Source organism: Oenanthe melanoleuca, chromosome 18, assembly GCF_029582105.1.
Source record: "Oenanthe melanoleuca isolate GR-GAL-2019-014 chromosome 18, OMel1.0, whole genome shotgun sequence".
Taxonomy (NCBI): domain Eukaryota; kingdom Metazoa; phylum Chordata; class Aves; order Passeriformes; family Muscicapidae; genus Oenanthe; species Oenanthe melanoleuca.
In genome coordinates, this window is record NC_079351.1 from 4669481 (window position 1) to 4683344 (window position 13864).

The following is a 13864-nucleotide window of genomic DNA, read 5'->3' on the forward strand; positions in this document are numbered from 1 at the left end:
TGTGCTTCTTATCTCAGGTATTTGGGATTACTGCAAACTCAATTTACCCACTTGGGAGCTGTCAGAGCTCAGTCCCTGCCTTGGAAACGTGTCAGTGACAGGGAGAGTGAGCTGAGCACTGCTCTGCTGCAGGGGAGGATCATGGTCAGAACTGGGCAGGGCAGGAGATGGATGGATGGATCCAAGAACCATTTCTGGATGCAGTGGGCACAGAGGGAGGAGGCTGAGCCCTGGCCTTGGCTTTGGCCAGGAATTCCAGCCTGCTCTGCAGCTCTCTGCTCCCTCACCTCCCTGCCTGCAGCCTGTTGGTGCCTTTGCAGAGCACACAGGATTTTGGATTGAGGGCTTTCCATACAATGAGCTGAAGGTTGTCAGAGCAAGGAAGAGCACCCCTGGTAACATCCCTAGGACCCAGCTCCCCAGCCTTTCCTCACCTGGAGAGCTGCAATTTCCCCCAGCCACATCAGAAGCTTAATTGCTAATTCCCCCCATGCTCCAGGCAAGTGTCCCTGACCCAGAACAGCCCCCTGGCAGCAGCCACTGGTGCTGTTCAAAACTTCAGTCATGATGGCTATTGAATTTTCTTATCAATGAGAACCTGCATTTTTATTAATGTGGTGAAACTACCAAGGGTTTTTCCTCCAATTTCCTGTAAGTGGGTTTATAAAACATTGGGACAAGCAACAGTAACAAACCTGGTCTGAAACAGACTTCAGGGTTTTGTACCAAACAACCTCTGAGCACAGCAGTAAAACACTTTGCTGTTATCCTCAGCCAGCCACAGGAGTTTTCCTGTTAGTGAACATTTACTATTGATTTCATTTTTGGCTTTTGTATCATTTTCTGCAGGACTCTAAGTGGTTATTGGAAACAGCAGAGCCTGCAGGACTGTGCTGCTTCAGCACCTGCAGCCAGAATGGGTTAAGCACATCCATGGTGGGTTTAGACTCAAGGGACTGAACTGCATTCCCAAAGCTGAGCAGAGAAAGGAGTAAGAGGAGATTAACTGCATTTACACATTTTTAGTTAATCCCAAAATGATTCCTCTAGGTTGCATCTTTCAATTAGCCAAGTAACAATAGAGCCATACTTCAACAGTTAGGGCCTATTTCCTGATCCTCTGTGTCTTTATTATTTACAACAGTTCTGCATTTATTGAAGGAATAATATGGTCTGAGAGTGCCAGGCAGGTTCTTAGGGGCCTCTCTGCTCCTGCTCATGCCATCAGTGCTGAGCAGCTGTCTTCAGCTTGGAACATGTAACCCCCACAATGACTAATTACAGTCCCTAACGAGGGGTCCCCAGTGGCTCAGGCTGGAGATGAAAATGTGCAGCTCAGCCAGGGCCTGAGCTCTCCCCTGTCCCTGGAGAGCCTCGAGCTCCTGCTGCTCCCAGGGACAGTGGCTTGGAAAGGAGCAGGGATGCATTACCAGCCTTTGGAGTGAAAATGAAAACATCAGCAGGAACCCCAATGCTCTGCTTTCACAGGAGCCTTTCTCTTTCCCATATAAGTGTTATTATTGTTTTATTTCTATTTCAGGCAAGAAACACAATTTTATTTCTTTTTCCATTTCAATCACGTTTTAATGAGTTCTCTTCACGTACAAGAGCAAGGATAGTTCTTGATGATAATAATAATTGGACTACAGGGAAATACTGCTGTGGGTAGCTGACAGGCAGAGTACTTGAGAGGAGATGAAGACATTTCTGATCAGAATGTAGCTTTTGGGGGTCAGGGTGAAATAGTGACTTATCTGAAACAGCAGCAGAACTACTGATTTTTCATGGTTTGCTTTTAGCCAAGAAGCCTAACAATGAAACCAAAATTCCCCATAGTGTACTGTCTGGAGAAACTGGATTCTTCCTCATCAGCATGAGGGATCATTTCAGCAACCTCCCTCACTGGAGCCCTCAGTGAATAATGATTGTGTAGCTGCAGCTCAGTGTCTCTATAACACCCTTCCTAAGGTGAAGGAAGAACACAGCTGGTGTGTGCTTTGGAAAAGTGCTGGACTCAATTCTCTGGAGTCTTGAGCACTGCTGTAAACACCAAACACATCACTGTCCTGGTGTGCTGAGAACTCCTGAGCTGCAAGGTACAGGCAAGGAAATATCCCTGGACAGCAGTTAACCCTGCACACACTTCACCTCAGCTAATCCTGGAAGTTGTAAATAGAGATCCTGACAATGGACATCAGATCAAACATGGCCTTGTGGCTTCAGGGCCAGAATCTGCAGGAGACAAACCAACCTCCCAAAACATACCTGGGAGCAGGAGGGATAAAGATTTTTTTTATCCATTCTCTTTAAATTATAGTTTTAATTAGTTTGGGTACTGCTCCACAAGAACAGAATCAGCACTGGTTATCAGATTTCAACTTCCCAGCTTCACACTGGGAAACATGAAGCTCTCTTTGTAACAGATCTTTGGCCCATGCCATTTTTTTTTCCAGCTCTACTGATTTCATAATGAACAATACAAAACTCATTTCATCTTTGTGGGAAGAGGATAAATACCATTATCTTAAGTTGTAATAAAACAACTTATTTTAAATGAATGTTATGAAAATGCCAACCTACTAAATCCATGCCAACATCAGCCATTGTTTGTGGAAAAAAATCTAGAATGAGCAACAAATAATCAAGCCACCAGAAAAATATGAGTAGAGTCTGGATGGTACAACCTGTGAGCTGGCTGGTATTTTTAGTGCTGCATGAAAACAATCCCAAGGGAAAGGCAAAGCTGGTTAGAGAGGACAAAGGTGAGGCTTTAGTCACTGGCATTTGATTTTTGGTACACTATCACTGCAAGCAGCCAGGGGAAAGATTTACTAAGGTATTTAGGTACCTAAACATGCCTAGCAGCATTTATAGCAACATCTAAGTAGGTTAGGTGCCTAATTCCCATTAACTCCACGAAGATGTTTAAGCTGCTGAACATCTCTGCAAAGCTGGCCCCAGTGCCTGGGCTGACAGGTGCCACTCTGAACTGGTGTGACTGGGCTCCCTCCCTGCAGCTGCTGCTCCTTGGAGTGGGGAGTGCTGCCAACACAGGGACCAGGAACACAGAACTGAACAAAGAGCCAACTTCAATTGCTGCTGACTTAATATGGAGCCACATGAAAGTCCCTCAGAGCAGCACTTGCAAAAAAGCCACTGAATTCTGGAGCTGGGTTTGGAGTCCTGTGTGTCTTGAGCTGAGGGTTAAGAATCCCATCAGTTCCCAGAAAATGAAACATTTCCCAAGCCAAGCCAGAGCAGCATTTCCTGAGCTCCTGGAGAGCCTTGCCCACAATCAGTCCTGCACAGCCCAGCCTGGTCCACAACCACAAATATTTTTCTTAAAGGATTTTCCTTTACTCACCTCAGTGGTACCAGGCACCTTCTGAGTGTCAGAAAAAGACTTAAATAAATGAACCAAACCATTCCTACAGCAGCCTGCTACAAGAGGAATTTTAATGGATGAAGAATGTTATGTGGGACAGAATCATTCCAATATAAAGGCGTAGTTTTATTAATTTAAAGGCTATCACATGCACTTTAGTAACTTTCCCACTTATTTTTTAAAATTCAGGAATAAAAATGAAAATTTTACCGTGTTGCATATGTTGACAACTGCTCTTTACAAATTCTCTTCCAAATTATGCTAGAACCATTTTCTCAATATACACAGTTCAGCTTAAGCAAAATAATTTTCACAAAACTATTTCACAGAAAGGAAGAGATAAGGGGAGATCAAGAGAAATAACCTAGGAAACAAGTATGCCAGTGTACAAAAATAGACTGGAACATTTGGAGATTGTAGGTAAGAAAATGTATTCTCAACCCCAGAGAATGTGAACTGGTGGATTGTCTGAGGAGGGAAACGCTCACTGGAGCAGCTGAAGAGATGCAGAATCTATTTCTAACATCTTTAATTTCTAGGCAGGTTTGTAGGAGAGAGGAAGAGGCTGCAGGTTTGTGCCACGCTGGTGTGTGGGAGGCACAGGCACAGCAGCTGCACGTGCAGAGCTGTGCCCCTGCAGCTCTGAGCTGCTCCCCATGGAGCCCCTGCTCCTGCAGAGCCTGCCTGAGCCACAGCCCCATCCCTGAACAGCTGCTCCCCTTTGGAGCACCCAGCTGGCTGACACAGCCCGAGCAGAACGGACCAGGCTGCAAGAGGCAAGTGGTGGCTCAAACCTCTCCTGAGCAGAACTGGGGAGCTGCAATCTGTGTGCAGGCTGGGTATCACTGAAACATGAACAGAAAGTGCTGTCACAAAGCATCCAAATGACTACTACAGCTACAGCAAATACCACAAGAAATTCAGAACATCACATGTCTTCTGTAGGTCATGAGTCTGTGCATTCTGAGAAAAGCAATTTAAATAAAAATGCTTCTGGAGCGTGCAAGCCTGAAACTGAAGCACGTGCTCTGTCCCTCTGGCCTGAGCTCTCTGGGAGCACAAAGGAGGCTGTGGAGCACACAGGAGCCACTGGAGCAAATATGGCTAAACCATTCATGTGTTATTGCTAGGACAAGTTTTCTTAGAAATGTAAGTTACTGTGGGTCTGCTGAGCAAGCTTTTTTTCTCTAATCCACACCACCTGTGTAGATTCACAGATAATTTGGGTCTGACCTAGTTAAAAGTACAAAACAAATTTTTCCTATTTGCTTATTCAATACACCCTGACATCTACTTCCTGAAAGCCTGTAAAGGCCTCTTTTGTGAGCTTCAGGAAGAACATTTGGGGATGTGCTCTCCAGCTCTCTGGCCAAGCACAGGAGATTACTGGGCTGCTATTCAGAAGCCTGACTTGGATTTCAAAAAAAAGGTCAATTATTTTGGTTCAAAAGGATCAACCATTCCAGTGAGCCTGACCTGGCACTGCTCTGCACTGCTGAGGACTGAGAGCGTGGTCCAGGCACCAGAACTGTGAGTGAGTCTGGTTTTGATCTTCATTCCTCAGAGGACAAGGATTCCTAACTCCAGTGCCACACCTGCTGAAGACAGACCTCAAAAAATGCAATTGCAGCCTGTGCCTTCCTCACACTGCCACAATTCCCTTCTCCCTCCTGGACTGAAGCTGAGATAGAAATTTCCTTTAGAAAACCATCAGTGCTTCTACAGGTTCAGGTCTGTCTCATTCATTAGTAATGCCCACTATTGTATGCACAACACATGGATAAAGAACCTCCAGAAAATGTAGAATCATGTATTTGACCAAGCTGACATCAGACATTGTGCTGTGAATAATGAGATTTAAAACATCCTGTGCTATTGAGGTACACAGAAACCTCATTACCTTGCACTAGCACCCCCCATCATTTTCTTTATCCTCAATAAAACATCACCAATGTGTACAAAATGATTTTGTTCTACTTAAGAGACCAATTCTGTGGAGGTGACTGCTTTCTGCTGATCCTGGAGGTGGTTTCACAGGTTTCATTGTACTTGAAACTTCACAGCTTCCACTGAAGTATTTGATGTGTGTCTGTATCAGTTTAGCAGAGTACAAAAGTAGAATAATTTTCATATTGCCTCATATTGTCAGAGTATGATGTCCTCTATGAAAACTTCCTTTGCACTTGACAACTTATCAAAGAAACATTTTTCTAAAGCTCAACAACCAATCTTAGTTATTTGTTTAAAAAGTCATGAGGGCTCCAACATTTGTAATAAATCACTAAATTTTTAGTAGCAACACTTATTTGCAGATTTTGCCCACAGAAATGAGAGTTTTCAGTTAAGTCATCTACATCATTCTCACTGGCATTGGAGCAAAAACCCCACCTCATTTTGCATCTCTCAGTCAACCATCAGCTGGAATCTACCACCAGCGGTCCCATCTTAAATCTCACATTGCTCAAAGCTGTGCAAATTTCAGCTGACCTGAAAAATTCAGCTTCAGGTCAGGGAAATTATGGGTCTGTGGGGAAATCATGGAAAGACTGGACTGGGCCCTAAGGTGAGACTGATCCCTGGCACACCAAAGTGGGGCAGGGTAAGGACTCCTGTGGCACCTGCATCCTTTGCAGCACACATAACAAACCCATCTCCTCCAGCTGGATGGGGAGGAACGCTACCAGGTACTACTACATCACACTAGAAAGTAGGTGGATTAAAACCTGTGCATCTTCTAACTAAGGGACTAAAAGCAGACAAGCTACTCTCTGTCCAGAGCTGTCCTCAGCTCTTGGGGCCAGGCAGGGCTCTGGTGCCATCCTCCTCCTCCTCGCAGCAAAGCAAGCTCAGCGCGCTCGTGACGGGATGGATCCAGGATGTTGTTTGTGTCACGTGGCTGAAAACAAACAAGAAATGCTATTAGCAACCCAAAAGAGGCTTACCCACCCCAAAACAGGGAATTCCAGGTGGAGTCTGCAGTTGTGACAATCATCATGACACCTTCAAACACAGAATTGTCTTTTTCTTGCTGACTGCAAGGTTTTTAAAAAGAACATGTGGATTCTTCAGACAGCCAGAACCTGGACTGGAGGTTCCATTTCCCAGTGCAATAAAGAGAATGTTTTTGTATGAGACTCCTGATACAGACTGGTGACATTTCTTGTTAATTACTGGAGCTGCAGACAATTAACACAGCAGGATATTAACACTGCAGTCTCACTGGTAACAGCCTGAGGGAGGCAGGGTGGTCCAGAGGATGTTGAGCAAATGTGGAATCACATCACAGGAACACACTCAGCTCTTCAGAACATGAGCCCTGGAAGTGCCCAAGGCCAGGCTGGATGGTGCCTGGAGCAATCTGGGATAGTGGAAGGTGCCCCTGCCCATGGAATGAGGGGGTATTTAAGGTCATTCCCACCCAAACAACTCTATGATTTCTATTCTAGTATAATTAAGTAATCCCTCTTCTTGCAGAAAGAATCAATTAAAAAATTATGGTTTTTGCATGTCCTCTAGCCCAAATTCTGGACGTGTTCCCACAGCCTTTACACACACAATGAAAGGGCATCAGTGCTGATTTTTAATGTTTAAACCCTACACTGGACATGCAGGCTAAGCTGCTTTTAGTTTCTGGAAAGCTTCTGTGTGAATGGAAAGAGCCCAAGCAGGGGCAGTAAGGACAGACACATGGACAGGTTTGGAGTCTGTGGTGAGAACACTGCACACCTTGTGAGTGGTGTGTGCATGTGAGCCATACTGTGTGTGGGCAACACACTGCCTCTTCTCCCTTCTGGAATAATGTGTTCTTGGGAAAGGAAATAGCTCCTTTTCACTTGAAAAAAAAAATCTTGCTAATAAATTCACAGCTTTTATAGTAAAGTCAGTGCAAAGATTAATTTTGTAATATAAGTTCACTACAGGAACAAGCTGAAGAATATTGTAGGTATACTAAATGCCACAAAGGACAAATGGCTCTTCTCACATATTGTAGCACAGCATCCCTAAAACCCAGGTCTGAACTCACTTTCCAGGTGCACTGGTTTAATTAAATTTGAAGGAACTACTCTCACCTTTTCAAGTGAGAACAGGTTTTGTCTTTCTCTGTGCAAGAACCCTCTCTTGAATAACTGATTATGGAAACAGATAGATTGAAGTAGGAATTCCAGCCAATGCTCCAGTACTGAGTGATGGGTTTGTTCCCATCAACATGATCATACTATTCACACCTTTCAGCTGAGTGCACTGAGCTCAGAACCAGCTGGGTGTGATGAGGATGACACTGTTCACCAAGAGGTAAATATGATCCTAATGTAAATCCCAGCTGGGGCTGCTCTCAACAGGTGACCTGTGAATTCAGGCATTGCTTCACCTGAGGCAAAGCCTGAGCAAGGAAGACAAAGTAGAATACAAAGGCCATATCCGTGGTTCTCATACATTAAAAAAGCAAAAAAAAACCAAAAATAACCCAACCAATAAAACAACAAAACAAACCCAACCAACTAAACAATACAAACAACAAAAAAACCCCAAAGCTCCAGTTTTGTGTAAAACCAATTCAGAAGTGCTCTTTTGGTGAGAGCAGGACTGGATGGACTCCATTCATTCATTTGTTACAAAAATTTGCATTACTGGGGTTGTAGTTTCACAGGAGTTAAAACAAAAGGATAAATAAAAAACATGTTCCTGCAGAAAATACACTGCAGCAGACAATGACCACTCTCAAGGACAGTAATTGTTTCATTCCCAGAAAGCAAATGTACTTTTCTTACTAGGAATAAGAGCAACTTGCCAAACATTTCCAATGTCTACCTTTAGAAAGTCATGTGACAGCCAACATGAAGAACATAAAAAGAATAGTTTTACAATGTTTTATGAGAGACTTGAGAACAAAGTCTGCAACCAAGAGCACTGTTCCCATTATTCCACAACACAGGGAAATGTATGCATTCACATTTATATTATGAATATATTACATTGGTAAATATACTCAGAAAAATATCTTTGCAGCATATTTCTGCTGTCAGGAAATACCCTGTTTCCCAATTAAAATGTTCAGTCAATAAGGCTTAGTACTGGAGATGTGCTCCAAACTGAAGTCCCAGCATTTATTGGTATAACAACACAGAGCTTCTTCCAATACCTGCAGAATTATGGGAGCTGAATGAACTGGATTCCATCCATTCCACCCCTGCCAATGCAGACTTATTGCCTCCAGCACTATTTTAAGTGTTTATATTGCCTACTTCTATCAAACCATATCTGAGCAATCCATTGCTGGATTTAAATAAGAACAGAATGATTTTAAAATCTGTTTCTTTTTCCCATTTGACTTCCTTGTGTTCATGCCCTGACCTGCTGTGTACCTGATGTCTTGGCTCCCTTTTCTCCTGAGCATGCAGAATCAACCCTGTGAAATGGGAGAGACTGCACAGGAGTAAAGAGTTACATGGAAAGGCAACCACAGGTCTTTGATGTAGCCAACTAAAAAATTCTTTGTAGTGTTTCTTCTTCTTCAGATTTTTCTCCTACATCCTCCAGGGCCAGGAGGCAAATGACAGCATGCCCAACTTCCTGCTGCTGCTGTAAGAACTTCAGTTTGCTCTCACACAAATTAAATGCACAAAATTCTCCACATCTTTACCAGTGCAAAACTGTGGCACTGAAATCTGGGTTACAACTCTCTGTATTTGATGGCATAAGATTGTTTCATCCCTGGTAAGAAAGGAAAGAACCAGTTTTCATTCCTTTTCAAAGCACATGGGGCCAAGCTTTGCTCTGTTGTCATGCTGCTGCTGCAGATGCTGCTGATTTGAACCCAGCTCCTTTCAGCTTGCTCTAAACTTTATCCCATGGGTGATTCTCTTAAGACAGTTTGGTTTAAACCCTTTGCCAAAATCCTTCCTAGGAAAAGAGCTCTTATAAATAACCATTAAGTCCAGATACCATGTCTCACACCGTAGACAGACACACACAATACCCACAGATTATTTAGGTAGAGAATAAATGTACAAACCCTGCTGCTATTTATTTTTAGCTCTCCAAAAGTGCTGTGACTAAAGAGCTTTGACATAATCAGTCCGAAGAGATAATCCCAGATTTACTGGTTTGGAGAACATTCTTGTATTAGAAATACATCCTCTCTGATTTGTTGTGTTAGGGCCAGCAATAAAAAGTGAGAGGGAATCAAAATCTACCTCCAGGTTTTGCTTAATTGATGCAACTGGTTTGAATATTAAAGGAATGTTTGGAAAGCCAGCATTACAAAGTTTAAATGTACAACATTTGCAAATGTTCCTGCTCAAAAGTCTAGTTTAACATTTTCAGAGCAATTAGCAACATTTAAAGATTTTTAGGTTTTCAAACAAATTACTGCTATCGGAGGGCAGCCAGATTTATTGCTAGAAAACAGAAACATTTGATCTGGAAATATGTCAGTAGATTAGTCTGTCTTTTTAACATTAGCAAACTGCAGGACAAATTTCAGAGCTTGGGAAAACAAAATATGAGAACAGAGGGATGTTTTGGCAAAGAAATAGCAGCGGATTATTTCAAATGCCATTATAATTACTCTCCTTATGGCTCTTCCTTCTTCACATGGAAAATTATTTATTTTAAAACTACAACCTCAGATTATCTTTTAAGAAAAGAATAACTCAAACATTCAGAGAAAGGGTAGTGGAAAAAATATCTGCACATTTTATAGATTTTAAGCATTGTCAAGACATTTTTTTCACCTTAAATTGTGCTCTCCAGCCAGGGCCCAACTCTGGAGCCTCACAGGGAGCTGTGAAGTCTTGCAGACACAGACACAAGTGCTGTGGGTCTCAGTGCAGGATGTTGAGCTACAAACCTGATGTGCAGCATTACTGGAAGTAGGTTTTTTCCCCCCTTTTGATGGGATGACATTCACAACACCTGGCTCAATGTTTCAACTGCACCAGGGTTCCTGAGCTTTAAAAGGAGCCACCTTGTGAAAGACCCATTTATCTGAGGAGATGCCACCTTAAGCAAGTACTCAGTCAAATATAAATGAACAGGGACCATTATTCAGTAGGGTCCAAAAAGGATTTAGTTGTATCTGAACTTAAAAAGCCAAATTCTGCCCTCAGATGAGCCCTGTTCTTCTGTACCCAACTGAGCAGTTTGGAAGATGAAAGTGAACTCTGCTTGTTCTCCTCCTTAATGAGCATACCCCACAAACTAAATCCATGTAATCCATTGTAGTAATTTTGCTAAACTTTTAATCTGCCCTTGCTTTTTGATTTCCCAATCTTCACTAGCCCTTTAACATAAACAAGAGTGCTCAGCTGAAGAATATTGCTGCTTGATGAAGCTGTTCCTGATCTCTGCACACTGGTGGCCCCCCAGGGCTGCTGCACACCCTGAGAGCTTCACCCTTTGGTGCTTTCCCTGTGGCCATTGCCATGATCATTCACAAATGCAGCAAACAGCACTGCCAGATGCAGATGCAATGGGTCTGAAGGGGACATGCTCTACACTACCCAGAAATAAATTCCTCATTGTGCTTTGGTCATTTTCAGACTTGCAGGCATGTCCCAGTGGGAGGGGTTGGAGCTGCTGTGACAGAGTGTGTGCCACCTGCCAGAGGACTGGCAACACCAACTCCTCATCCCCTCCTTACCCAGGGCCCTGCAGCCCCTGGGCACTGCTTGGAGGGTAATGAGGGCCAGAACTACAGGAAAATAAAGAACAGTGCCCCTGAATGAAGATCCTGAAACTTAATCCTTCATGCAGAGGCTCTGCCATCCTCCCTGCTTGCTCTAGCACAGACTGTGTCACTGTGCTGGACTCCACATGGCTACACAAGATTGCTGGAATTATTGCCTTTGGCTTTTGTTTCCAGGCCTTTCTGTTCCTGTTCCCCTTCCCCTTGTGCCTGGACAGCCCTTTGCTTTGAAAGGATCCTTCATCCCTTTCAAATCCATGTCCCAAATTTCACACCTCAGAGAAGGCTCTCAGCTCTTACTCTCATGCTTCTCTAAAGCAACTCTCTTAAGCCATGATCAGAATTCCCTGGGTACATTTGGAAATGTTGTATAATTAGAAAATATACAATCAAACATAGATCCTGCACAAAAGTGGAGCTGCCCCAGCTTGCACCAGCATCTTGAGGACCTTCACATCCTGGCAGGGAGAGAGAATCACCCTTCCATATTAGAGCAGGTCACAATGGAGCAGGAATTCAGGAATTCCAGGGAATTGCTGCTGCTGAAGGCAGTCCATGGATCATGGCAACAGCTGGCCTTTAGTTACAGCCAGGCTCCCTCACATGGCTGTGCAGTTTAGATAAATACAGCAATATTTGGTAGGCAGCATGGCCAAAATGCTGGAAGTGGGTTAATTCTGCTGCCCTCAAATCTCTACCTGCTTCTAAATCACTCTATAATTCTATTAAATATAACATGGAGCTGCTGGTCCTGCATCTCACACATTTTGGGAATGCACTCCTAACTTGAACTAAGTCTCAGCTTTCCAGAGGCAGTGCTTTTAACACTTTGCTGTTGTCCCTTATGAATTTAAACTTGTATTCATTTTTTGTTCCTTCAGCTCTGCAGAGCCAGCCAAGGTGTCTGTCATGGCTGGAATCCCCTTTGGAAAGGCCAGGGTTGGAAAGCAGATACTAAATGCTGTCAAGCACTGGAAAACTCTTGCTATTTTGAAGAGCAAATGCTGGGAGGATCTGCCAGGAATAACTTTTTCTGAGCTGTAACTAAAGCATTTGAATTTAGCACATAAGCAATTGGAGCAAAATAAAACAACTGAGTGATATTGATGGAAGTCTAATCAATCAATCAATCCTGAGAGCATCTAAGGATGACAGTTTCCAGACATGAACCCAGTTTGGGAAGGGTTTTTGCACTGCATTTATCAATATTATATTATTTTAATGGAAACATTAATTTTTGATTTTTCCTTTTTTTGTTAAAATAAATGTAAGCCTATATCCTCTTTCCAGGCATTTCAAAAGGAACATACAACCTCCAACAGCACCCCAGGAGATGCTGGGCAGGTCCTGGAAAATGTCAGTGACCTTAATTTTACAGGCTGTAATAAGATCAAGAGCACTTGTCACCTCATGGAGCTGTGTCTTGAGGCAACATAAATGTTTCTTGTATTTCCCTCAGGGATTGCAGATTTTGCTTGAGTATTAATTAAAGATTGAGGGATATAAAGTGAAACCCCAGAAGACAGTCTTGCTATTTATTCCTTGATTAAACCGATTAAACCCTTGTCTACTCAGAAAAATCTATGAGCCATTTCAGAGGGCAGTAATCACCAGGAAGAAGATTTATTCAGCCAGTGTGTGCTGCATCATTAAAAATTGTCAACAATAAACAAATGGCCTGAGCTGAAATAAAATCAGAAACAACAGCAGGATCTGAGCCAAGGCTGAATCAGAACTCAGGTTTGAGTGACAGCACAGGCACTTCTCAGCTTGAAAGCAGTACCTGAAATCTCCCCCAGCACCAGCCAAGTGCTGCTTTAATGTGTGCAGCTACTCACACTCTGTCTCTAAGTGAGCTGCATAAAAATTCTGTGCTGGGTATTTGCAAATGCACCAGAGCACGTTCAAAGTTTTTGTTTAAACTCTTCAGTACTAAACTGACATGAACCTGGAGCAGTGACTTTGCTCTGCATGAAGCACATCCTGAAAAACCTTGCTGAGTGCTTTGCTTTGCTTCTGATGGCCCTCCCAAAACTCAGGGAGCAAAATGATTTCACTTTCTCATGTTTTTTCACAGAAGAAATTTTAACAGATTCCTTCTGTGACAGGCCAGAAGCTGGACAGAGTGTGCAGTATATGTGGAAGCTGAAAGAATGTTTCTCCATTTTGGTTCTTGATATTAAAAAACAAACAACCTCTCAGGAAAAAAAAAGATTGCCCAACCAAAAGCAGCTTAAGGTCTTAACATTCTTGTGTTACAAGCTCATGTTATCATAAAATCCAATGCCAAGTTTCCTAGTTCTACATCTGAGATTATTTTCCTTATAGTCATGCAAAATTATTTCAGTGAGAATCAGAGAAACTGAATTCTAAAAATATGTCAGGACTACCCAGATTCACTTGGCTACATCTGAAGGTTTGTGAACTGATGGAAGTCATTTGAAGCTGATGGATGGAGACAGCTTTGGATCTCTGGACATTAAACAGCAGTAATAGCAGATAGCACTTGCTGAGTGCTCAGCCAGTTCTATTTAAATATTTGCCACTTCTTCTGACTATATAACTATTCTTTATTTTCACTCAGGAGAATTTGAGGATGACAGGTAAAAGGAAATATTTTCAAAAACAACCTTTTTTCTTTTTTTTTTTTTTTTGGTGAAATGTTAAATAGAAAACCTCCAAATTTTAAGAGATGCAAAGTAACTGCAGCTTTCTTTGAACTCAGTGGAGCCAGCACTGCATGCCTCAAATTACCCTTCCCTACCCACAAAACATCAGAGTTAAGATGGGGA

At 42.8% G+C, this 13864-nt stretch overlaps 1 protein-coding gene across 3 annotated transcripts in view; it reads right to left on the minus strand.

Annotated features, from left to right (window-relative positions):
* Nucleotides 1-1573: 1573 nt before the first annotated feature.
* Nucleotides 1574-13864, minus strand: part of STXBP4 (syntaxin binding protein 4) — a 67084-nt gene continuing 54793 nt past the window's right edge. For all 3 annotated transcript variants that reach the window (XM_056505671.1, XM_056505673.1, XM_056505672.1), the window contains one exon: nt 1574-6281. In XM_056505671.1, coding sequence (XP_056361646.1) covers nt 6170-6281 — 112 coding nt within the window. In that variant the 3' untranslated portion in view covers nt 1574-6169. The remainder of the gene's footprint in view (nt 6282-13864) is intronic.